At 37.3% G+C, this 27,579-nt stretch overlaps 1 protein-coding gene across 1 annotated transcript in view; it reads left to right on the top strand.

Annotated features, from left to right (window-relative positions):
* DCC (DCC netrin 1 receptor) overlaps positions 1 to 27,579 on the top strand; it is a 927,153-nt gene that overhangs the window by 803,726 nt on the left and 95,848 nt on the right. Inside the window, exon 23 of the mRNA XM_070736918.1 lies at positions 12,981 to 13,143. Within this exon, the coding sequence (XP_070593019.1) occupies positions 12,981 to 13,143 (163 nt within the window). The remainder of the gene's footprint in view (positions 1 to 12,980; positions 13,144 to 27,579) is intronic.

The following is a 27,579-nucleotide window of genomic DNA, read 5'->3' as shown; positions in this document are numbered from 1 at the left end:
CATGTCTACCAAAGACAAAGACAAAGACAAAACAATGCAGTCCAATCTTGCAACTATACATGAGACTTTGAATGCTTTGAAGGACTTTATGGTCAAATCACAAGAAGATGCCACTCAACAAAGAGAGGCCATAAAGGAGGAGGCAACACAACAAAGAGAAGCCATAAAGGAGGAGGCAACACAACAAAGAGAAGCCATAAAAGCTGACTTGGCAGAATTTAAAGTGGAGATGGCTCAAATGAAAGCTGATATGGGCGAGATGAAAGATCAGATAAAGCAGATCCAACAAACTCTTCAAGAAAGTGATGACCGAGTAAAAAAAGTTGAAGAGCAAGCTGACAAAAATGAGAAAAGAATGGAGTATCTTGAAGGGAGAGCTGATGAAAGATACAAAAGATATGATGAATCTATCATCCAGCTGGAGATGCAACGAGCTTCGTACGGACTTCGATTTCAGAATATAAAAGAGGAAAAAGATGAAGACTTAAAAACGACTATGGCGGAAATCATTGGAGGTATACTTCAAGAGGACCCCATGGCTTTACAGAAAGAAATCGATGAAGTATACCGAATCTCGAATAGCTATATCCGTCGACACAACCTCCCAAGAGAGATACATATTAAATTTACAAGAAAGGCGTTGCGAGATGAGATACTTCATTATTCAAGAAACTCCCCGCCTCAACGACATGGAGTAGAAATAAAGATATTAAAACAAGTTCCAAGAAGTGTCAGAGAAAACAGAAGAGATTACCACTTTTTAACCAAAATCTTGATTAAAGAAAATATCACTTACCGTTGGCTTATTCCACAAGGACTTTCTCTGACATGGCGCTCTACAAGGTACAAACTGGAAAACGTAGATCAAGCTATGTTCTTTCTTGAACAGAGTGGTTTGGGCCACTCCGACCATGCAAGTAAGCAACTAGTGGTCCAACTACAACCAGCTCAACAGCAACCAGGGGAAAAATCACTAACTCAGCAAGAAGAAAACCTGGGGGCAACTGCCCAAGTAATAGAGCAGGACCAAGGTTCTAGAAGAGTTCAACCTCAGCGAGAAACCAAAAAACCTATTAAATGACAACGAATAAAGACTTGAAAATCTTTTCCGTAAATGTTAATGGACTTAACGAACCAAGAAAAAGGAAGCAAATTTTTTCCAAAATCAGAAACCAAAATGTTCAGATTGCAATACTACAAGAAGTTCATATTAAAAAAGATAACCAAAAATTACTGTTGAATCCCAAAATTGGAAAAATGTATGCTGCATTAGCAGACCAAAAAAAAAGAGGTGTAGTGATGTATGTCAAGAATTCTATAAATTCCAAACAAATATATAAGGATAAAGAGGGTAGGATATTGATTGTACAAGTAGACATTGAACCCAGACCTCTAGTGGTTGTTTCTATTTATGCCCCCAATGAAGACCAAATGACATTCTATAAAAATTTACACCAAACAATAACAGATTTAGCTATTGATAATCTATTGATAATAGGTGATTTTAATGCTATCGCGAACAGACAATTAGACCACTCAGGAGGGGGAGGTAATAAAAAAAGGGGAAAAGGTAAAAAAACAAGAAGAAACTTGCTACCCAGTACTTTTCAAAAAATGAAAGCGGAACTATTATTAAGTGATATTTGGAGGGAAAGACACCCTCTCAAAAGGCAATTTACCTTTTATTCCAATCCTCACAAAATTTGGACGAGAATTGACATGTTATGGGCACCAAAAACGGTGGCAGAACAAATAAGAGAAGTTGACATAGACGTTAATACATGGGCCGATCGCAATCCAATAGTGGTCTATATGACGATGAATAATAAACAGAACAATTGGCGGATGAACAGGTATATATTAAACGATAAGAAATATAAGGATTGGATTGAAAAGGAATTAAAAATATTTTTTGAAATTAATAAAACATCAGACACTACTCCACAGAACTTATGGGATACAGTTAAAGCGTACATAAGAGGTTTAACAATATCTTATACAGCAAAATACAATAAGGAAAAGAAATTAGAGTATTTACAATTAACAAACGAACTAAAACAATTAGAATCCTTATCGCAGCAACATACTAAGAATAGAGATCTAAAGACAGAAATAAACGTAATTAAACATAAAATTAGAGTTATAGAACAAAACCAACTAACTGAAAAGATTAAAAGAGCAAAGCAACAATACTTTGAATATGCAAATAAACCTGGCAGATGGCTAGCGTATAAACTTAGAAAACAGAGTCAATCAAAATTAATCCAAAAATTAGAAGATAAAGATGGTAAAATAAAATACGATACAGAAGGTAAGGCAGACATTGTGTATAATTTTTATAAGGAATTATATGCTAAAGATCATGTCATTGAAGATGAAGTTTTTAACTATTTAGAGGCTTCAAATCTACCACAAATAACAGAAGATCAACAGGCTACCATGGATGGACCAATAACAATGGAGGAACTCCTAATAACAATTAAAAAACAGAAAAGCAACAAGGCCACAGGCCCAGATGCCATACCTGCAGAATGGTATAAGATAGATAATGAAACAATAAGAAACCATATGTTAGAAACTTTTAATTCCTGTAGACTTGACGGAAAAATTCCTAAATCTTGGTCAGAATCACTGACAACCTTAATACACAAACAGGGTACAGAACCAGAAAAAATCAAAAATTATAGGCCTATATCACTATTAAATGTAGACTATAAGATCTTTATTGCCATTTATGCAGAGAGACTCAAAGGAGTTATAAATGGAATAATACACCAAGACCAAAATGGGTTTCTTCCAGGGAGACAAATTAAAAATAATATTAGAACTGTAATAAATATACTAGAGTACTATGAACAACACCCAGATAAGATGGCATCTTTAATGTTTTTGGATGCTCAAAAAGCCTTTGACAACGTTAATTGGATATTTATAAAAATGCAATTAAATAAAATGAGATTTGGCCCAAAATTTGTTAATCTAATAGATACCATATATTCAAAACAAACAACGAATATAATATTGAATAACAGTCAATTACCAATACTTGATATAAATAAGGGAGTTCGCCAAGGATGTCCTATATCACCACTGTTATTTATTATGACCCTTGAAACCTTATTAATTAAAATAAGAGCGGACCCTAGAATAAAAGGTTTAACCGTAGGAGATGAAATCTATAAACTCCAGGCCTTTGCAGATGATCTAATGTTTATAATTGAAGAACCGACTACAACAGTTCCTACTTTATTACAAACCATTGAACAATATGGAAACGTAGCAGGTTTAAAGATAAACAAAAACAAAACACATTACTTGACTAAAAATATGAACAAAATACTAGAAACTAAATTAGAAACTATTTCTGGAATAAAGACTGTAAAAAAGGTAAAATATTTAGGAATAAATTTAACAGCGAAAACAATAACATTAAAAAATGATAATTATATGAAATTGTTAGCAGAAATTAAAAAAGACTTAGCAACCTGGAACAATTTGAAAATATCTTTCTTAGGAAGAATTGCAACAATTAAGATGAACATTTTACCCAAGGTTTTATTTCTTTTTCAGACAATACCAATAAACCCAGGGGGTATCTTTTTAAAAACTTTAACCAACTTAGTTAAAAAATTTATATGGCAAGGTAAAAAAGCAAGGATAAAAATAAATTGTTTAGAAGATATCAAAGAAAGAGGAGGATTTGGCCTTCCAAACTGGAAATTATACTATCAGGCCGCTGCACTAACATGGCTTAGAGATTGGATAATCTTAGATAATAAAAGAACACTCGAATTAGAAGGACATGATTTAATGCTTGGATGGCACGCATTTTTATGGTATGATAAGGACAAAAACCATTCATACTTTAAAAGGCATACATTAAGGAAATACTTACTAGAAGTATGGAAAGATATAAAGAAGAATCATTTCTTAAGCATCCCAGATTGGTTAGCTCCCTTAGAAGCAATAACACATCCAAAGTCTATAAAGGACAAGAAAATGACTCATAGATATAAAGAACTATTAAATGATCAGATGAAGCTTAAATCTAGAATTGAACTACAAGAAGAAGGGATAATAATAGATTGGTGGCACTATGCCCAGATCCGATCTAGATATCAGAAGGATAAAACTCTTTACATTTTTAATAAAAGTAAGAATCCTTTAACTACTTTAATAACCACTAACTCTACAAAAATGATAGGGAAAATATATAAACTACTTATTGCTCATAAAAATATAGAGTTGACTTTAAAAGATACTATGATAAGATGGTGTAGAAATATTGGTAAGGAAATAGATATAGACACATGGGAGAAAGTGTGGATTAATAATTGGAAAATGACTAAATCAGTTTCTTTAAAAGAAAACCAAATCAAAATGTTCTATAGATGGCATCTCCCACCAAATAGGATAGCAAAAATGTTTCCCAAAACATCCCCAATATGTTGGAAATGTAAGAAGGATATAGGAACTTACTATCATCAATGGTGGACATGTAGCAAAGCAAAACTATATTGGAAGATGATTGAAAAAATATTAAAAGAAATAATAAAACAAGATATAGATAATACCCCGGAATTTTATTTATTAGGTGTCACAACCCAGATCTATAAGAAAGAAATTTTTTATTTAATCATACATATATTAACTGCGGCTAGAATAATATATGCGCAAAACTGGAAAGGGGAGGAAATCCCCAAGGAAGAAGAGGTTATAGCTAAGATATTAGATTGCGCTGAAATGGATATGATGACAAGAAGATTAAACGATCAAGAGGATACCAAATTTTACGAAACATGGAACAACGTTTACAAATGGATAGATAAGAAAAAATAAGATATATCGTTAGTGGTTGTTTTTTCTTTCTCTTTATTTTGTATTAGTTTTTATCTAGATGATAATAATAGTAATATTAGTTTAAAAGGATTTTTTGATGATTATGATATAGCTATGTATGTATAAGTATAAGCAATATATTAAGATTTTTGAAGTATAATAGTTGAATTTAGTCTTACTGTTTAGATTGAAGGTTTAATACTATTTTATTATAGTAATTAGGATTATATTAAAGGTATCTTTCTTTTTTGGTAACTATGTTATACTAACCTTAATACCCACATTAAGATTTGTAAACTTCAATTCAAATTTATTAATTTTTTCTTTTTTTTTATAATAGTTAATACATATGTATTCTTTTTCTATATTTGAATTTATACTTTCATAAGAAGCGGGGGAAATACACCCCCACTTTATGTTCATTGTTTGTTTGTATTTGTTTGTCTTTTTATGAAAAATAATAAAAAAACTATAAAAAAAAAGAGAAAGAGAAAGTGATGGAAAGCAAGAGAAAGAGAGAGAAAGCAAGGGAGAGAGAGAGAAAGCAAGGGAGAGAGAAAGAGTGTGTGTAAGAGAGAAAGCAAGAGAAAGAAAGCAAGAAATAGAGAAAGAGAGAGGGGGGAGAGAGAGAGAAAGAAAGAAAGAGAGAAAGAAAGAAAGAGAGAAGGAAAGCAAGAGAGAGAAAGAGAGAGAGAAAGCAAGGGAGAGAGAAAGAGAGAGAATAAAAGAGAGATAGCAAGAGAGACAGAGAAAGAGAGAGAGAAAGAATGCAAGAGAGAGAAAGAGAAAGAGGGAGGGAAGGAGGGAGAGAGAGAGAAAGAGCAAAAAAGAGAGGAAGGAAGAAAGAAAGAAAAAGGGATGGAGACAGAGAGGGAAAGAAAGAGGGAGGGAGAGAGAAATAGGGCGAAAGGGAGGAAGAGAGGGGTTTTTTGGCCAAACTTTTTTAGCCCCCCGCCCCCCTACCCCCCCCCCCCCGCTCAATGTTCCCCAGGATTTTGTAAATGTGAATAATGTGCCGCGGCTCAAAAAAGGTTGGGAAACACTGGTCTGGAGGACAGAAGGGAAAGGGGGGACATGATCAAAACATTTAAATATGTTAAAGGGTTAAATAAGGTTTGGGAAAGAGGCATTTTTCATAGGAAAGTGAACACAAGAACAAGGGGGCACAATCTGAGGTTAGTTGGGGGAAAGATCAGAAGCAATGTGAGAAAATATTTTACTGAAAGAGTAGTAGACGCTCGGAACAAACTTCCAGCAGATGTGGTTGGTAAATCCACAGTAACTGAATTTAAACATGTCTGGGATAAACATATATCCATCCTAAGATAAAATACAGGAAATATTATAAGGGCAGACTAGATGGACCATGAGGTCTTTTTCTGCCATCAATCTTCTCTGTTTCTAAGTTATGTATCAGCTATATCTGGATTTAAAGATCTACAATGTGTTCAATTGGAGCCTATCTTGAAAGAATACTGTAGAAGCTGCTATTGATCCCATATGCAAGTTTTTGTGCAAAAAAACCCAATGGCTGAAGTGGGACCCTGTGTCCAAAAGGAGACAATTAAAAGAAGACCTCTTTCAGATCCACTAATTCCTGCCAAACTGTCTTTACAAAAAACCAATATAAGAAAGCATGGAAGCCGTCGCTGGAGACCATAGAATTTAATATGCAGTCTCTTTCAGTGATTTCATTGACATAAACAGAGAGAGATCATCCGACCAGACTTGAGATATATCAATTATTGCTGAAAGGGTAGCAATCATAATTTTGAATCAAGTATGCCACACAATACATTAATTTAACATATTTTGTGCCAGATTGTGAGCAGAGCATTAAAGCAGGCAATCAAATGAGTCGGCAGATAGGAGGCCCATTATACCATAAACACCAGTGGGCAGGAAAATAAAAGTCCATCACTCCTCTTATCCCATCTTCAAGGACATAATGGCAATAATGATGTGTGATGAGCCTCACCAACTCCTAACCTAATGGATTTTAATGCTGGAGGAAATGACTGGTGCCACACTCAGCGTGGATTTGATATTTTCCAGCTTTCTGCCTTACTTTCCCTTAAACCTTGTAAAGCTCTATCTGCTTTCCAAAGCCTTAGTGAAAGATACGACAGTTCCTTTCTGCAGCGTCGGATTCTAAAGGACCTGGCTTTTTTAAAAGAAGGGGTGGGATTTAGGTAAAAAAGGAAAACATACATTTGCATTTGCTTTTCCTTTAACAGATAGAAGGGAACAGACCAGTTTGCCTTTCCATGTCATTTTTCTTGGCTGCAGGAACCTTTAGTAACCAAGTAGCTGATGCATGGAACTCACTACCAGACTCTGTAGTATCATCACCTAACCCCCAAAACTTTACCCTTAGACTATCTACTGTGGACCTCTCCCAATCCCTAAGAGGTCAGTAAGGGGCGTGCATAAGTGCACCAGCATGCCTTCCATCCCCTGTCCTAATGTTTCTTTTTATGGTTTTACTAGTATCATGTATATGAATATTATTATATCTAATGTTTCTTTCTGTTTTTTTATTAGTATCATGTATGTGAATATTATTATATCTTTAACATACTTCCAATATCTACTTGACAAAATAAATAATAAAATAAAATAAAATAAAATAAAATAAAATAAATAAAATAAAATAAAATAAAATAAAATAAAATAAAATAAAATAAAATAAAATAAAATAAAATAAAATAAAATAAAATAAAATAAAATAAAATAAAATAAAATAAAATAAAATAAAATAAAATAAAATAAAAAAGTCTGTCCTGATCCAGCTTTAGCAGAACCAAGAAACAGGGTCCTTGTCCCAAGCACACCCACCCCCTTTATTTATCTACTGTGAATTAAAGGCATTCACACATCTAAAAGTTCAGGCAATAATGCTTTACAGAGTTCACTGCAGTAACAGTTCCTTGAAAGCAGGGGTGGGCCCCATCCAGAACATGTCTGTTGGAAGTTTGTTCCAAGGATCTACTACTCTTTCAGTAAAATAATATTTTCTCACTTTGGTTCTGATCTGTCCCCCAACTAACCTCAGATTGTGCCCCCTTGTTCTTGTGTTCACTTTCCTATTAAAAACACTTCTCTCCTGAACCTTATTTAACCCTTTAACATATTTAAATGTTTCGATCATATCCCCCCTTTCCCTTCTGTCTTCCAAACTATACAGATTGAGTTCATTAAGTCTTTCCTGATAAGTTTTATGCTTAAGACCTTCCACCTTTGTAGCCCGTCTTTGGACCCGTTCAATTTTATCAATATCTTTTTGTAGATAAGGTCTCCAGAACTGAACACAGTATTCCAAAAGTGTTCTCACCAGCACTCTATACAGCGGTGCCTTCTGAAGTTTTTGCTAGCACAGAACTGCCAATACAGTACTCATATTGAGGATTCCTTTTGCCCAAGTACATTATTTTACATTTGGAAACATTAAACTGCAGTTTCCATTGCTTTGACAACTTATCTAGTAAAGCTAAATCATTTGCCATATTACAATGTTCTATTCTATGTTTTATGTTCTACAAACAGATTACCATATTGTTTAAATAGGGAAAAGATCCATGTTTAATCTTTGGCAACCAGGTAGGCATGAAGTCTGGCGAGTTGCTTTTCAGGAAATTTTATTTCCCGATAAAGTCTGTCAGTTTGCAAGGTACTAGCAAATTTAATTACGCATTTTATGGGTAATTAATTTTAATTGATAGTTATTATTTTCCCCCTATTCTTACTACATTGACATGGTAGAGAGGCTGGATCTATTACATTTTTTTTAATGACTAGTCTTTCTTTTGTAATGGGAGTTCATTGAGGGTTGCTTTTTTTAGGTAAATAGGGGATAACATCTTCCTATAGCAATGCAAGCCCATGGTAATATTTGGTAGGTTTCTTGCTTTTTTTCCCTCTGCTGTATCAAACTATATCTTTTCTCTTGTTAGGCTTCTGTTCTAAACCACAGCCTGTTTCTTTTCTTCTGTTTTGTTTTCTGGAGCAGAATTCATGTGGCCTTGACAGGCAGTAAATTGTATCTGTTTTTATATGTAGCCTCTTTACAAAAATGGTAATAATAAACAAAACAAAACAAAACAAAACAGGTAAGAGGAATAAAATATGAAAGTAGAGCGGTATGTTGTTGACTTCCTATAGATCAAGCGAGTTAGATATTTCTCATAAATTCTAATCTTTTATATCTTCATGCCACAGATATATTTCTACAGCATAAAACACCTTACTTTTTTTTTTTTTAAGAAAATGAGTCTCATAAACCTCTTATGAGGTATCTTCATCACATTTCAGGAATCCATGCTGTGTCCATGTACACAATGGTTGTGATCCAAATAATTTCAAATTCTTTTCGGATGTGGAAATGATTAAGTTCATTTTCATTCTAATTTAATATTTTCAAATCAATACAAGAAAGGAAACGGAGTTATTCAGATTTCAGAGTTTATTTACAACTAATGTAAAAAGAATACTATGGAAAAATGTATCACATGAATATATTCCTTAAAATGTAGTAAACAGTTTGTATAGGGAAAAAATTCAAAAATGTTTTCCAAAATACATATAGATGTTATTGCAAAATTTTTTTAAAAAAATATCGCATAGACAATCTGGCTTTAATATTTGCGAAAATGTGAAAATGTGAAAATAATAATAATATTGTATTTGTGAAAATGAGAATCTGAAATAAATGTAAGATATTTATTTATTTGTTTGTTTGTTTGTTTGTTTATTTATTTATCTATCTATCTATTTATCTATTTATTTATCTATCTATTTATTTATTTATGCATTTATTTATGTATGTATTTATGTATGTATTTGTTTGTTTGTTTGTTTGTTTATTTATTTATCTATCTATCTATCTATCTATCTATCTATCTATCTATCTATCTATCTATCTATTTATTTATTTGTATTCCCCCCCCCCTCTCCGCAGACTACACACAAGATATGTATTTAAAATTTGATCCGTGGATCAATAAATATGTAAAGAACATTGCAGAATCATGCAGGAAAATTCCATAGGGCTTCACTTGCCACCATCAAAGTACAGTAACACCATGCTCTATAATTCTTTATGGCATATTCTGAACAAAATATTCTGCAAATAATCTTAAGAGAGCTCCAGCAAGAAAGGAAGTTCCAGATCATACTGACAAAGTGATATGTGTGTTTCGGAATCCTGTCTGGAATTCCACAAACTTTGCACAAAATGATTGATGGTACATGAATAGATGTGGTTGCTAGTTTTAGTCAGAAGAGATTGGTCTTGTTTGCACAACAAAGCCAATCATATAATCCCCTCCCATCTCCAATCACTTATACTTGTATATATGGTCACTTTTCTACCTTGTAACCTGCATACTCTCTAGTATTCCGATTTAGTTTTTTCTTCTGAGATTATTATTATTATTATTATTATTATTATTATTATTATTATTATTATTTAGATTTGTATGCCGCCCTTCCCTGGAAACTCTGGGCGGGGTGTTCGGGGAGTACCATAGAGATCTCTGGCATCATTTGAGATAAAGAGGACCCTGAAATATTTATTAGTTAATTAAATTTATATGATGTCCATCTCAGTGTCTGGTGATTCTGGTTTTAATTTTCTTTCTTTCTTTCTCACTTTCTTTCTTTCTTTCTTTCTCACTTTCTTTCTTTCTTTCTTCTTTCTTTCTTTCTTTCTTTCTTGTACAAATCACAGCCATTTCTGTAGATATCCTATTTCCATAGCTTTTTGACTTGGTAATTACTGGAGAGCTGAGCTAACTTCATCTGTCTGCTATTGCTTATAATGATGAAATATCTTCAAGGTTATAAAATATTGTAGCTGACATGTCACTTGTACTAAATTTCAGTATGTTCCTTCCACCTTTGTTTATTCTTCTTGAAATCATCTACCCTCTATCTGTTTGGCATGTTTCAACATACTACTTTGGCAGAAAATAAATCATTTCTTCGCATCTGTTTGCTCTGCTTTAAAGTACGTACCATTTCTAACTTTGACATTCCAGTCTCTAAGATTAATATTAAGATTTAATAGATTTGTATGCTGCCCCTCTGTGAAGACATGGGGGAGCTCACAACAACAGCTATAATCAGTAACTCTGCCTTTACAACTTCAGATTTTCTTTCCTTTTCTTCTTTCCTCCCTCCCTCCCTCTTTCTTTCTTTCTTTCTTTCTTTCTTTCTTTGTTTCTTTCTTTCTTTCTTTCCCTTTATTCATAACAACAACAGCAAACTCTATGTGTTTAATCTAGTAATGTACTACAAATGCCATTACTACTCCAAATAATCCTCAACTCTTCCTCAGTAGGATGTTTATTGCCTATTTGTGTGATTTTGATAAAAATAAAAAATGAATGGTTCAGTATTGTCATTTCATACATATCATGAGATTATGCCCTTGCCATTGTCACTAAAGTGACCATCTATTTCCAGTATCTTCCTGTTCTGAACCAGCGACGAGCCCCTCCCCCCAAGGAAATTGGCACACACACTGATTTAACATTAATTATTTACTTCTAATATTTTCTTAGCAATCAGGTCTTTATAAAAGTTCAAGAAATCATAAAGAAGGCTGTTCATTGAGACAGCTGCTAATTAATGTCTTAACAACTGGCCAGAGTCCAAGAAGATATCCTTCCTTTTAACTTACGTGAGGTTGGCAGAAAGCCCGGAGCTCATTAGAAAAAAATCAGGAAAACCAATTTTTAGCATCATAAACTGAACAGGAATGTCAGAGAGAGAGAGAGAAAGAGAGAGAGAGATGACCCAAAACCACATCTGGAACTGCACGATGTTGACTTCCTCAATGAAGCATCATGTGGCTTCATGTAGTCTAAGGGCCTGGCCAACTGTTCTACAGATCTATTCATGCAGAGAACTCCTCTTGCTTAACCACTCCTGCCTTCTAGCAGCTCTTCATGCCCTAGCTTCAAGAAGAGGCTCCTCCTCTTCTCCTGAGTTGGTAGGTGCAGAAGGCCCTGGTTGGCTTTCACCCTCTGATACCACATCCTAATATATTAGATTTGTTACATTGTTGTTATTGTTGTGAGCCGCCCCGAGTCTTTGGAGAGGGGCGGCATACAAATCTGATAAATAAATAAAATAAATAAATCCTCTTTGACCTCCTTGCTATCACATTCGGGTCCCAGCCCTAAGATACCGCACCACAACCATCTCTCGATCCTTAGGATCCATGACCAGCTGCTCGAGATGCGGACGGGCTACAACATTTTCCTATATCACTATTGCCCAGTATAAGTTGCTACTCACTTTAACTGGGCAGCTGGCATGACCTTTCATGGGTAACTTTACTAAGGTACATAATTCCTGACATTCATTTCTGATGTTCTTTATCCTCCCAGGATCATGCCACCAGAACTACCATCACTACCACCAAGATAAGACAATCCTGCCATAATTACCAATATATCAAAGGGCTCTGTATCCAGTTCTTGCAGTTGTTTATGACAGCAGCATAATTTATAAAAGTAATACATGAATGAATGATAATGTGAACCAATCATAGACCCTCCATGTTCAGAGATCTGGTACATTAAACTTCACAGACCCAAATGACACTGTTTTATGGTTGTGGCATAAATGGCTGTTCATGCTAATCACATTCAAATGATACATTTGATTTGTTTATTGGCTTAAACAGCCGTCAGAATACGCAGTCAAATCATATCAGCATTTTCATTTGAAGCATGGATGAGATTCATTTAGTCTTCTCAATTGCTCTGAGTTATCAAATCTGTTTTCAGCTGAAATCACCGTCAAATTTTATTTTATTTTTATTTTTATTTATTGGTTTTGTCCAGCATGTACAAGGTAGTAGGTATTGGTATAAACATAAACATTAGCAAAGTAGGTACAGGTAAATTAGGCAACAAGACAATGCCAATTCACACCCTCCTTTTTGATATGGACAAATTACTTCCTGAATGCCTTGTATCGGACTTCAACCATTCACAATGGTTGTGAATTCTCAGTATTTGCTATAATGAAATAATTGTCTTGGTTGCTTCAGCGCTCAAATAAATCTCTGCAATTCATGTGAACAGTTCACGTCATAAAGACAACCCACCAACGTATTTCTAATATTTCAGAGCCCCCCATCGGACAGATGCACCCTCCGCATGGAAGCGTAACTCCCCAGAAGAACAGCAGCCTCCTGGTCGTTATTGTTGTGACTATCGGGGTCATCACTATCATTGTGGTGGTGATTGTGGCTGTGATTTGTACAAGGCGTTCGTCAGCACAGCAACGAAAGTAAGTCATTTGAACATCTTTATCAATTTGCCCAAGGGCTTGAGATACTTAACATTGTGTAATTGTAGGGAGGTTTGCCATTGATTTCATTTCCCAAATTATGTCAAAGTGTTCATGGCACTACAGACAAGTAAAAACCGTCTAGCACATTTCTGTGACTTCAAGAGCAATCCAGATGGTCACTTAAATATACCACGATGATTAAGAAGTACAGTAATATACTGGATAAATGATTATTTCCTTCCTACTTAACTACACCATGATGATTTAAGATTGCTGGGCCCTTTTTCCCATTAATGTAAATCTTGATAGTACTACAGACAACTAAAGACAGAGTAGCATATTTCTGTGATTTGGACAGCAATCCAGATGGTCACTTAACTATGGTGATGATTAAGAAGTACTGTACAGTGATGTATTGAATAAATGATCGTTTCTTCTTTCTTGAGATGGGAATTCAGACTCACTTTTCCTGGAGCAGGAATTAATAGCACTTTCATATCCCCAATAAAGTTGGCAATCTACACCCTCTGAAGTTATTTATTTTTAAAATCACCAGCGCATTGTCTACCTACTATATTGAATTTAGCAAAAGAACTGCAACGTGAACCCTGAAAAGGTTAAAACCCAAAGAAAAGATTGAATTCCCATATTCAAAAGGAAAAAAAAAGAATGCAAGGGAATTGAAACTCTTGAACGGGTCCAAAGATGGGCTACAAAAATGGTGGAAGGTCTTAAGCATAAAACGTATCAGGAAAGACTTAACGAACTCAATCTGTATAGTCTGGAGAACAGAAGGGAAAGGGGAGACATAATCGAAACATTCAAATATGTTAAAGGGTTAAATAAGGTTCAGGAGGGGTGTTTTCAATAGGAAAGTGAACACAAGAACAAGGGGGCACAGTCTGAGGTTAATTGGGGGAAAGATTAGAAGTAATGTGAGAAAATATTATTTTACTGAAAGAGTAGTAGATGCTTGGAACAAACTTCCAGCAGACGTGGTCAGTAAATCCACAGTAACTGAATTTAAACATGCCTGGGATAAACATATATTCATCCTAAGTTAAATACAAGAAATAGTATAAGGGCAGACTTGATGGACCGTGAGGTCTTTTTCTGCTGTCAGTCTTCTATGTTTCTATGTTTCTATGGTTCATATGGAAGATACAATATGGCCTATTTTGACAAATATCCAAAGTGCATGATATATAAGATGAACAAGCGAAGAATGAATGTTGGAAGATGAATGGTCATTTATCTTATTTGAAATTTGGAGATTTTTAATGAAGCAATTGAGATCCTAGACTGAAGGTTTGACAGAATGAGAAGCAGAGATGTAGATATTTGGGTGTTCTTGGGCAGTTTTTCCTAGCCTGAACAATTTTAAAATACCTTAACTTCAACCCCCAGAATATCTCAGCCATTATGACCATTGCTGAGAATTCAGGAATGGTGTGTCCACATATCTGGACTCACCAAAATAACTCTTTCCACTCTGATTTCTCACTGATAAAAGCCAATCAAACCAATACAAGTGAATATTTGTAGTTCTGGTTTCAATTGTGGTGTCCTTGATGATCTCTGAGTTTGGTTGTTTACTTGTAGATGTTTCATTACCCGATGGGGTAACATCTTCAGCAGTGGTGGGTTTCCCAAAAAAAATGAATACTACCAGTTCTGTGGGCATGGCTTGATTGGTGGTCATGTGATGATGGTCGTGACTTGGTGAGATCATGTGATGGTGGTCATGTGACTGGGTGGGTGTGGCTTGGTGGGCTTAGCAGGGGAAGGATACTGCAAAAACTCCATTTCCACCCCACTCTAGGAAAAGGATACTGCAAAGTCCCTATTTCTTCCCAGTCACCTGGGACTCGAGAGGCAGAGAATAGATGGGGGAACGGCCAGTCAGAGGTGGTATTTACCAGTTCTCTGAACTACTCAAAATTCCTACTACCGGTTCTCCAGAGCTGGTCAAAACCTGCTGAAACCCACCTCAGATGATCCGTGGTAGGCTAGGGCTAGGCTAGAACTGAAGATTTATTTATCTATCTATCTATCTATCTATCTATCTATCTATCTATCTATCTATCTATCTATCTATCTATCTATATAGGATTTGTATGCTGCCCCTCTCCGTGGCCTCAGGGCGGCTAACAACAGTGAAAAAAACAGCATGTAACAATTCAATACTAAAACAACTAAAAAACCCTTATTATAAAACCAGACATACATACAGACATACCATGCATAAATTGTAGAGGCCTCGGGGGAAAGAGTATCTCAGTTCCCCCATGCCTGATGGCAGGGGTGGGTTTCTAGGAGCTTACAAAAGGTGAGGAGGGGGGGGCAATTCTGATCTCTGGGGGGAGTTAGTTCCAGAGGCCAGAGGCTGCCACAGAGAAGGCTCTTCCCCTGGGTCCCACCAAATGACATTGTTTAGTTGACGGGACCTGGAGAAGGCCCACTCTGTGGGACCTTATTGTTCGCTGGGATTCGTGCGGCAGAAGGCGGTCCCAGAGATAATCTGGTCTGGTGCCATGAAGGGCTTTATAGGTCATAACCAACACTTTGAATTGTGACCGGAAACTGATCGGCAACCAATGCAGACTGTGGAGTGTTGGTGTAACATGGGCATATTTAGGGAAGCCCATGATTACTAGTTGGGTAATGTGCAAAAAGAACCCCAAAAAACAACCAAGCTCAAGGAGTACCAAAAACTCCACAATCAAACCAATGTCAGCTCTTCCATTGGGGCTATTGAAGGTTTGCTTACGATAGCTCTCATCCTTGTCTCTTATGTGTCTGTTAGACTTCCCTCAAAACCTCTCATACCAGAATATTTGTGTTTTCAAGTTCCTTGCCATATTTTTGTCCCAAATGTGCTTTTTCAAAAGGCAACAATTGTGAAGAACTAAAGAAGCTTCTTGGATGAGAAGTGAAACATCTTCAAGCAAAAACAAAGTCTGAAAAAACACATTTGGGACAACCGTGACCTGAATAAAAGAATCCCCACAGACACTCACAATTTCTATTTCAGTCTTCTTCTGGCCTCATCAGCTAGCCATACCCTTACTGGGATTTGATCCTGGGACTTCTGCCTTAACCTCTAAGCCACAGGATCTCATCCCTTCAGCATTGCACCATGTTCTTTTTCTGTCGGAAATATATATTCACTGCTCAAAAAAATAAAGGGAGACACTTAAACAACACAATATAACTCCAAGTAAATCAAACTTCTGTGAAATCAAACTACCCACTTAGAAAGCAACACTGACAATCAATTTCACATGCTGTTGTGCACATTCCACTTTGTACAAAACAAAGTATTCAATGAGAATATTTCATTCATTCAGATCTAGAATGTGTTGGTTGAGTGTTCCCTTTATTTATTTATTTTTGAGCAGTATATATGCCGCCCACTCCAACACGACCCAGTTTTTCATGAATATAAAAGTGTTTTCAAAGTAAAATAGACATGAGAATTTGATTGTATAAGGATACTCTTCCTTTGCCTTAGAAAACCATTAGTCTTCACCCATTAAAGTAGAAGCTAGTTGAATAAAGTCAATCTTACAAGTGAAGGCAGAAAATTAAGCTCCTGTTAAAATGCCTTCTAGCCTGCTTTTTCCTAATCATGACAAGCAACCATTAGTCTGGGACAGGCTTTGAAGATGAGTGGTGAAAATGACAAAGGATCACCCTGGTGCTCAGAAAACATACAGTATTAGCCATTTCAGGCTCTCAGCCGTTTATTTTCCCTTTGGAGAAATTTCTGCTTTCAGCTTTGCGCCCAACCTCCCTGATCACCAGCATTGTATTTTCAAATATTGGCTCTAACACTAAGTTTAGATGTACGTTGGGTCCTGAGTGGCCACAGGGAAGCTGTTCAACTCTATAGAATAGAATAGAATAGAATAGAATAGAATTTTTATTGGCCAAGTGTGATTGGACACACAAGGAATTTGTCTTGGTGCATATGCTCTCAGCGTACATAAAATAAAATATACATTTGTCAAGAATCATGTGGTACGACACTTAATGATTGTCATAGGGGTCAAATAAGTAATGAAAAAGCAATATTAATAAAAATCTTAGGATATAAGCAACAAGTTACAGTTATACAGTCAACATGGGAGGAAATGGATGAAAGGAATGATGAGAAAAACTAATAGAATAGAAGTGCAGATTTAGTAGACTACTTATTGCAATAACTCATAAAGCCCAAATGATATATTCTTATTACTACATTCAGTATAACTGAGGCTCCCTTTATCAAAATATGTAGAAAGGAAAAGATAAAATTTTATTATTATTATTATTATTATTATTATTATTATTATTATTATTATTATTATGTCAATACAACACAACAAACGAGATCACTATGCTGTATTTCGTATTTCATCACCAGTCGGGCGCTTCCCAAGCACCTAGGACTGCGTGATGTAGCGGCGAATTATGTTTGCCGATCCCAGTAAAGCGGCCTTTTGCAATTGACAGATGGAGATTTTGTCAGTTCCGATGGTTTTCAAATGTCCGCTGAGATCCTTTGGCACTGCGCCCAGCGTGCCAAGTACCACTGGGACCACTTTCACGGGCTTATGCCAGAGACGTTGCAGCTCGATTTTTAGATCTTTGTATTTCACTAATTTCTCTAGATGCTTCTCCTCAACCCTGCTGTCTCCCTAGATTGCGATGTCGATGATCCATACTTTCTTTTTCTTCACAATCAGGATGTCTGTTGTTGTTGTTGTTGTTGTTGTTGTTATTATTATTATTATTATTATTATTATTATTATTATTATTATTATTTAGATTTGTATGCCGCCCTTCTCTGAAAACTAGGGGCAGCTCACAGAATAAGTATAGAAACAAAGCGTACAAAACAAATCTAATACATTAAAAAACTACAGCTAAAAACCATATATATTACTCAATCAGACAATCCAATCACACTATGCATCACATTTATTGGTCAGGGAGACAAGATCTAATTGCCCCAAAAATCATTCATTCACATTCAGACAATAAGCCTGCATCACATTTGTTGGCCAGAAGTTAGGGTCTAATGACCCTAAGCCTGGCAACATAGATGAGTTTTCAAATTGGTTCATATGGGGTGATGCTCATCTCTTTTTCTTAGCCACCATTGTCCAAACCACTTCTGTGGTTATGTGATCAGCATGACTATATGCCAACATGCAAAGAGCACTGTTACCTTCCCACTGAAGAAGGTGGGTAGTAGGAGTAGATCAGGGGTGGGTTCTAACTTACCTCACCGCCAGTTTGCTCCCTCCCACGCGGCAGGGCTGGGCTACACGGGCTCATGTACTTTGCAAGTGCATGCATGCGCAGTGCTGAAAATTAACAAAAAATTCCAAACCCACCACCCCAAAAACAAGATAGCGGAGCATGCGCAGTGCTGGAAACTCAGCTTCTGTGCATGTGCAGAAAAGAAAATCAGGAAAAAAAATAACCCACCCACCCCAAAGATGGCAGCCTCCACAGACTGGCAGTGACAGGACCAGCTTGTGATTATTATTATTATTATTATTATTATTATTATTATTATTATTATTATTATTATTTATTAGATTTGTATGCCGCCCCTCTCCGTAGACTCGGGGTGGCTTACAGCAATGATAAAAACAATATACAATGACAAATCTAATAGTTAGAAACTAAAATAACAATACATTTAAAAAGTCTAAAAAACAAGAAACCCCAATATATAAAAAACATATATACATTCATATCATACACAGAAAACTACATAGGCAGGGGGAGATGTTTCAGTTCCCCCACGCTTGATGACAGAGGTGAGTTTTAAGGAGTTTACGAAAGGCAAGGAGGGTGGGGGCAGTTCTAATCTCTGGAGGGAGCTGATTCCAGAGCGTTGGAGCCACCACAGAGAAGGCTCTTCCTCTGGGTCTCGCCAAATGACATTGTTTAGTTGATGGGACCCGTAGGAGACCAACTCTGTGGGACCTAACCGGTTGCTGGGATTCGTGCGGCAGAAGGCGGTCCCATAGATACCCTAGTCTGGTGCCATGAAGAGCTTTATAGGTGATGACCAACACTTTGAATTGTAACTGGAAACTGATCGGCAACCAATGCAGACTGCGAAGTGTTGGAGTAAAATGGACATATTTGGGAAAGCCCATGATTGCTCTCGCAGTTGCATTCTGCAGGATCTGAAGTTTCCGAACACTCTTCAAAGGTAGCCCCATGTAGAGAGTGTTACAGTAGTCGAGCCTCGAGGTGATGAGGGCATGAGTGACTGTGAGCAGTGACTCCCGGTCCAAATAGGGCCGCAACTGGTGCACCAGGTGAACCTGGGCAAACGCCCCCTTCGCCACAGCTGAAAGATGTTTCTCTAATGTGAGCTGTGGATCAAGGAGGATGCCCAACTTGCGGACCCTCTCCAAGGGGGTCAATAATCCCCCCCCCCAGGGTGATGGACGGACAGATGGAATTGTCCTTGGGAGGCAAAACCCACAGCCACTCCGTCTTATCAGGGTTGAGTTTGAGTCTGTTGACACCCATCCAGGCCCCAATAGCCTCCAGACACCGGCACATCGCTTCCACTGCTTTGTTGACAGGACATGGGGTAGAGATGTAAAGCTGGGTATCATCGGCGTACTGATGTTACCAATGGTTTGCTACTGGCTCTATAAAACCGGTGCAAACTGGGAGGAATCCACCTTATGAGTGGGTGGTATTTACCTATTCCCATTTGCATGCTTTCAAACTGCTAGGTTGGCAGGAGCTGGGACAGAGCCTCGGTGGTGCAGTGGTTAGAGTACAGTACTGCACGCTATTTCTGCTGATTACTGTCTGCCAGCAGTTTGGCAGATCGAATCTCAGTAGGCTCAAGGTTGACTCAGCCTTCCATCCTTCCAAGGTCAGTAAAATGAGGACCCAGATTGTTGGGGGCAATAGGCTGACTCTCTGGAAACCGCTTAGAGAAGCGGTATATAGGTCTAAATGTTAATGCTAAAGTAATGGGGACTCGTCCCATCATGTGGTGCTCACGCCTCGAACCCAGGCTGTCAGCTTTCTAGCCAACAAACTCAATGTGTTTAACCACTGATCCACCCACGCTCCTACGTAAAAGGAAAGGTGGATGGAAAAGCAGCATTTCGATGCAGAAATATCTTCAGCTAAGTACTATCATGGCAAGCATATGAATCTGTTTCTTTTGTGTTAGTTTGCCATTGTTTGAATAGAACTTTGAGCTGCCGGACTTTTTATATGATACAGCAAGCTAAAACTGCCATTTATACCTATATAAATAAAAATCCTGATGCTTATCCTTTCTGAGCCATCCTTTCTTCCTATGATTTAAGCATTTCAAACTACAAAGATGTAAGATGAGTGCTTCTAACACTCAGAGATGTTATAAATAAAAAGGAAAGAGAGAACTTTTATTTTAAATTATACTGGTGAATGCAAAAAAACAGTCCCTTTCTTTCAAAACCTATCTGTTAACACTTGCAAAAAGTAACTCTGATCTCTTTCAGGTATAGTCCTAGATTGCCTTGTTTGCACTGAATAATGCCCTGGTTTTCCAGCTACAGTCCTTGTCACAACTTTTATCTCTCTGTGCTTGCATTTGCATTAAACCAATTGTGTTTCCTTTACGGGCAATGCAAACCACAAATAGATCTGATGGTGCCTTTTCCTTGGCATTGTTATAGATGTAGTAGATACATAAACATATAACCATCAAGCCTTTCCCTTTGAGATGAATAACTTTATGCAAAGAATTAAAAAGGGGAGGAAGGAATAGGCAGTCATAGAAATTAAAAGCAAGAGATGAAAAACAGAGAAGCGAATACAACTAGACCTAGTTATGGTAGCACCATCCATAATGCAACTTTCATATCTTCTATCCTAGGACACAATTGATTTCCATTGCATTCATATATCATAGCATACAAGATCTTTTGTTCCTCAAACTGCTTACATCTCCCTTTTCGAGAATCTCATCAACTCCACCCAACCATGTCTTACTTTTCTCAGCTCATTCAATCCTGAGAAGAGTCTTCCTCTTCTCAGCTCATTCATTCATTATTGTCACATTTATTTTGCAATTATGGAGCCCTTGGCGCTGTCTGAACTTATTTATTTATTTATTAGATTTGTATGCTGCCCCTTTCTGTAGACTCGGGGCGGCTGACAACATAATAAAACAATTCATAACAAATGTAATAATTTACAATTTAAAAAATTAAAGTAGCTAAGAAAACCCCATTTTTAAGCAGACATACCTACAAACATACCATACATAAATTATATAGGCCCGGGAGAGATATCTCAATTCCCCCATGCCTGATGACAAAGGTGGGTTTTGAGGAGTTTATGAAAGGCAAGGAGGGTAGGGGCAGTTCTAATCTCTGGGGGGAGCTGGTTCCAGAGAGTCGGGGCCGCCACAGAGAAGGCTCTTCCCCTGGGGCCCGCCAACCGACATTGTTTAGTTGACGGGACCCGGAGAAGGCCGACTCTGTGGGACCTAATCAGTCACTGGGATTCGTGCAGCAGAAGGTGGTCTCGGAGATATTCTGGTCTGATGCCATGAAGGGCTTTATAGGTCATAACCAACACTTTGAATTGTGACAGGAAATTGATCAGCAACCAATGCAGACTGCGGAGTGTTGGTGTAACATGGGCATTTTGGGGAAAGCCTATGACTGCTCTCGCAGCTGCATTCTGCACTATCTGAAGTTTCCGAACACTTTTCAAAGGTAGCCCCATGTAGAGAGCGTTACAGTCGTCGAGCCTCGAGGTGATGAGGGCGTGAGTGACTGTGAGCAATGAGTCCCGATCCAAATAGGGCCGCAACTGGTGCACCAGGCAAACCTGGGCAAACGCCCCCCCGAACATGCTTGTTTGCTTGCAAATATTTCACTACCCAATTAAATAACACCATCAGTGCAAGCCATGTGAGGTTTGTTCTCTGTATATATATATTGGCCTGGTTTTAATGCCTATTTATCTGACATTGCCTGCTGGAGAGTGTGTGTTTAGGTCTTATTGTCTCATTTGAATGGTGTGTAAATATGATTTATTTCTGTGTCTATTGATGGATGATTTGTCCAAATGCTAGTCTTCAAGGAATCCCCTAGCTATTTTGAATTTAGCTTAGTCTAAGATGCTCCCATATTCCCAGTCAAAACTATAGTTGAATCTGTCCATGTACTTTGAAATTAAGGAGTTTTCATCATGTCTTCTAACTACTAATTCATCTACACAGATGTCCTCTGCTAGGATTTTGCCTCTCTATCCTATGTAGTCACTGTTACACAGTCCTTACAAAGTATGTAGTAGATGATTCCTGTTTATATCTTCCACGGTTGCTGGGTCTTTTCGGTTTGCTTAAAATGTTTTGGCGAGCTTTAATTAGTGTGCTGTAGTAATACCTTGTGGTTGCAATAATCTGTCTGTTCTTTGTGAGATATTTTTCATGCATGGCAGTGTTATTCTTTTCATAGGTTGTGTTAGCTGTGCTGTAGTAGGTTGATCAGGATGAAAAATCAAAATGAAAATCCATTTTGTTACCTGATCTGTTTCCTTTTTCTAGTGTTCTTGTTTGCTGCACTGGATTTTTAAGTCATCTAAATAATGTTCTTACACAGCTTCTCTCCTGGGAGTTTGGGTTGTTATTTTAGTAATGGAGTAGATTTTTATAATTGAGTTATTTTAGTACGATGGTTAGTCTGGATTCTGTTTTGGTAGACTTGTGTTTCTACAAGGGCGAGTCATAAAGTAATGCCATTTTATTTATGATAGGTATAATTACCAACACAGGAACTTGTAGCATACATCAAAATGAAGCTGGTCCTCTGTGGATCACATCCCTACTTCTCTACATAGTCACCGTTTCTCTCAATAGCAGTGTTCCACCTTTGAATTAGAGTATGTATCCCTGCCACGTAAAATTTTGTTGACTGTTCTTTGAGCCACTTCTTCACTGCAGTTTTCACTTCTTCATCACTGGAATAATGTTTACCTCTCAAACCAAGTGCTATAATTTAAATCAATTGTTATAATCCATTCTGCAAAAAAAAATTGTTATAAAGTATTTTTCTCAAATACATTTTGTAATCATCACAGGGGTTTTCCCCTCAGCAACAAGGAAATCAATCATTGCTCTTTGTTTTTGAAGCAACACTATAATAATAATAATAATAATAATAATAATAATAATAATAATAATAATGGAACTACCATTTCCCAGTGGCAAAGAACTGGTGGGATCATAAGCCCAAAAAAGTGGTCGAAAATAAGCAAGCAAAACTACTGTGGGACTTCCGACTTCAGACTGACCAAATTCTGAAGCATAACACACCAGACATTGTGATTGTGGAGAAAAAGAAAGTATGGATCATCAACATAGCAATCCCAAAAGACAGCAGAATTGAGGAGAAGCAGCTAGAGAAATTAGTGAAATACGAAGATCTAAAAATCGAGGTGCAATGACTCTGGCATAAGCCAGTGAAAGTGGTCCCAGTGGTACTTGGCACGCTGGGTGCAGTACCAAAGGATCTCAGTGGACATATGAAAACCATCGGAATTGACAAAATCTCCATCTGTCAATTGCAAAAGGCCGCTTTACTGGAATCGGCAAACATAATTCGCCGCTACATCACGCAGTTCTAGGTGCTTGGGAAGTGCCCGACTGGTGATGAAATACGAAATCCAGCATAGTGATCTTGTTTGCTGTGTTGTACTGATGATAATAATAATAATTTATTAGATTTGTATGCCGCCCCTCTCCGAAGACTCGGAGACGCTAAGGGGCCAGCCATTTTGAATTCTCCTTGCAAGTCTACAAACCTAAAAAGAAAGAAACAAAATATTTCAGAATGTAAATGATATAATCATTTACAACTGGGGAAAAAATTCAGGTATTTTTATCAAAAACGTCACCTGAAATAAAGAAAATGGCATTACTTTTTGACTCACCCTTGTAGTTTGCTGTCTGCTGCTAATGTCTTGAAAAGATATTTTGTGAATACTTCTTTCTTCTCTTGTGAATTTTATTACTTCAAAGATGTTGTGAATAATTGCACGTGTCTTTTTTATTAGTTCCTTTTTTATTATGATGAAAGTGATGTCTACATCCTGGATCTATACTTTGTATGGGCGGGAATGCTATAGTTTTACGGTCTCTGCCAGGAGTCCTGAGAGGGGCGATCCCATGCGTATTTCTCTGATTTGTTGGTACATTTCTACATCAAACTGAAATTAGGTAGCAAAGCAGAATTGATGAGATCCATGATTTTGGGTATTTGATTCTGGGTATTCTGGGTATTTCAGTTTGGGTGTGTTGTGTAGTACTGGTGTCATCTATTGTTTCTCTAGATCTATGTTTTCTGTATCAAATGAAACCATAATTTAATCTTCTTATATTTTTTAATAAACTTTATTAATTTTCAAATATTTTATTTAAAAACAATAATATAATTATACTTTTAGTAATTCTGCATTGTTACATAATAACATTTCCTATCTACTTATCATCATAGTATTCTTGTTTGAACCTTCCTACTTTAACATTGTTATTCATTTCTATTTACATATTTACATAGTATATTTTTACTAGTTTTGAGAGTTATTATTATTATTATTATTATTATTATTATTATTATTATTATTATTATTATGTCAGTACAACACAGCAAACGAGATCACTATGCTGGATTTCGTATTTCATCACCAGTTGGGCGCTTCCCAAGCACCTAGGACTGTGTGATGTAGCGGCGAATTATGTTTGCCGATCCCAGTGAAGCGGCCTTTTGCAATTGACAGATGGAGATTTTGTCAATTCCGATGGTTTTCAAATGTCCGCTGAGATCCTTTGGCACTGCACCCAGCGTGCCAAGTACCACTGGGACCACTTTCACTGGCTTATGCCAGAGTCGTTGCAGCTAGATTTTTAGATCTTCGTATTTCACTAATTTCTCTAGCTGCTTCTCCTCAATTCTGCTGTCCCCTGGGATTGCGATGTCGATGGTCCATACTTTCTTTTTCTCCACGATCACAATGTCTGGTGTGTTATGCTTCAGAATTTGGTCAGTCTGAAGTCGGAAGTCCCACAGTAGTTTTGCTTGCTCATTTTCGACCACTTTTTCGGGCTTATGATCCCACCAGTTCTTTGCCACTGGGAAATGGTAGTTCCGGCACAAGTTCCAGTGGATCATCTGTGCCACAGCATCATGTCTATGCTTGTAGTCAGTCTGTGCGATCTTTTTGCAGCAGTTGAGTATGTGATCAATTGTTTCATCTGTTTCTTTACAGAGTCTGCACTTTGGATCGTCTGTTGATTTTTCAATTCTGGCTTTGACAGCATTTGTTCTAATGGCCTGTTCTTGTGCCGCCAGTATTAGTCCTTCTGTCTCCTTCTGTATTATTATTATTATTATTATTATTATTATTATTATTATTATTATTATTATTTAGATTTGTATGCTGCCCCTCTCCAAAGACTCATGATCTTCTTATTTTCTTATTTGTTTTCTACCCATTTGGGTTCAGTTATCTATTTTTTTATGGGATTTACTGTGAGCAGTTTGGTATGGAGTTTTCTTTTTCCTTTTGTTTTTCCAGCTTGCCTCAGAGATTGAGTCTTGAGAGTGGTTGTCAGCATTTTTGTGTGTTAGGGAGTCATGCTTTCTTTTCCTCCAGTTGCTCCTTGAGGTTTCAGAACAGATTAACTGAGTTGGAAGGGACCTTGCAGGTCATCTAGTCCAACCCCTGCCCAAGCAGGAGACCCTACATCTGCCTCTACCTAGGATCGAACTCACAATCTCCTGATTGTGAAGCAAAAACTCCACCTGTAGGCCACAGCAGTTGGGTTATGTGATGATGTGCTAGTACGTATTTAGTCTGAAGTGAGCATCCCCGATCATTAACCATCTCATGTTTCACTTCACAGTGCTATTTTCCATCCAGCCCAGCTGTGCAACTTATTGGAGGTTGTATTTGACACTGGTGGGCAGGGCATGCTGTCATAGGCTGTTCATGCAGAAAGAATAGTTGATCCTTGGTGCTCTGTGGAAGTTTGCCTACATGCATATTTCTCCCATTTGCTGTTTTCTGAAGCATTTGACACCCATATGTAGTTCCAATAGAAGAGAATAGTTATGCATCAGTGTTGAACTGTGGAATCCTTTATTCTTTCTGAGCTTGCTTGTTTGCTTGAAGATGTTTTATTAGCTGACAAATGGATTGACTTTTTGGTACACCCTTTTGTATTATGAGATGAGCAGCTATATAAATTTGAAACATAAAAAATAAACAAATGGCATCATTGATATGAGTATGGGATTTTCCCCCTGCCACACCTGGATAAGCAGGGTTTAATCCCAGGCAAACAATAAAACAAAAAACTTTAATCTAATCAAAGTATAGTGGTACCTCGGTTCTCAAATGCCTTGGTTGTCGTACATTTCGGATACCGAACAAAATTTTCAGCAAAAATTTCCTTCGGTATCCGAACAAAAATTCGGATACCGAACAGCCACAGAAAATTTTGTTATTTATCCGAAATGTTACCGCCAGGGGCAGCTGCAATCCCGGCAGCTTCGGAGGGCTCCTTTCCTCAATGCTTTGTCTTGTTACCTGTAGGCAACTGCACCAACTTTCTCCTTCCCGGTGGTGGCAACGGCGGCGGCTTCCCTTCGAGGACCAACAGTGCCGGCAACGTTATGTGATGAAGGGAAGCTGCCGGAGCCATCTCAGCAGTTGCTACCGCTCCAGCAGCTTCCCTTCATTACGTGACGTTCCTGGCACTGTTGCTCCTCGAAAGGAAGCCACCGCCATTGCCGCCATCGGGAAGGAGAAAGTTGGTGCAGCTGCCTACAGGTAACAAGACGAAGCATTGAGGAAAGCTGCTGGGATTGCAGCCGCCCCATGCTTCCTGCAGCTTGGAGTGCTTATAGAGCTCCTCAGATTTTTTATCCCATAGGAAATAAAGAAAATAGATTTAATTGGTTCCCAGCGAGTCAACAGGGGCTGGGAACCAATTATATCAATTTCCATTATTTCCTATGGGATAAATTAATTCGGTACTCGACCAAATCGATTCTCGACCACACTTCTGGAACGAATTGTGGTCGAGAACCGAGGTACCACTGTACTACGAAAGAAAAAAAAAACACATCCTCCAAAACTGGCAGAGACAACTGCTGCATATAAACACTCTTACTTACCAATAAAACATCTGCAAGCGAAGAACCAAATGCAAAGCACATCAAGGACCCCTCAATTCAAACCCGAAATTCAGATATTAAGGAGCTACTTTAGTGTATCTCCTTTTTACCGGTCACTCACTTTTGATTCAGCCCACATTCATTTAGCCTCCATTCCTTCCTAACTCTTGTATTGTTTTACCACAGAAACTCCTTAAGTGTCTCATTTAAGCTGTGCTTA

This window comes from Erythrolamprus reginae, chromosome 2, assembly GCF_031021105.1.
Source record: "Erythrolamprus reginae isolate rEryReg1 chromosome 2, rEryReg1.hap1, whole genome shotgun sequence".
Lineage (NCBI taxonomy): Eukaryota > Metazoa > Chordata > Lepidosauria > Squamata > Dipsadidae > Erythrolamprus > Erythrolamprus reginae.
This window is presented reverse-complemented; position numbering and strand designations above follow the sequence as displayed.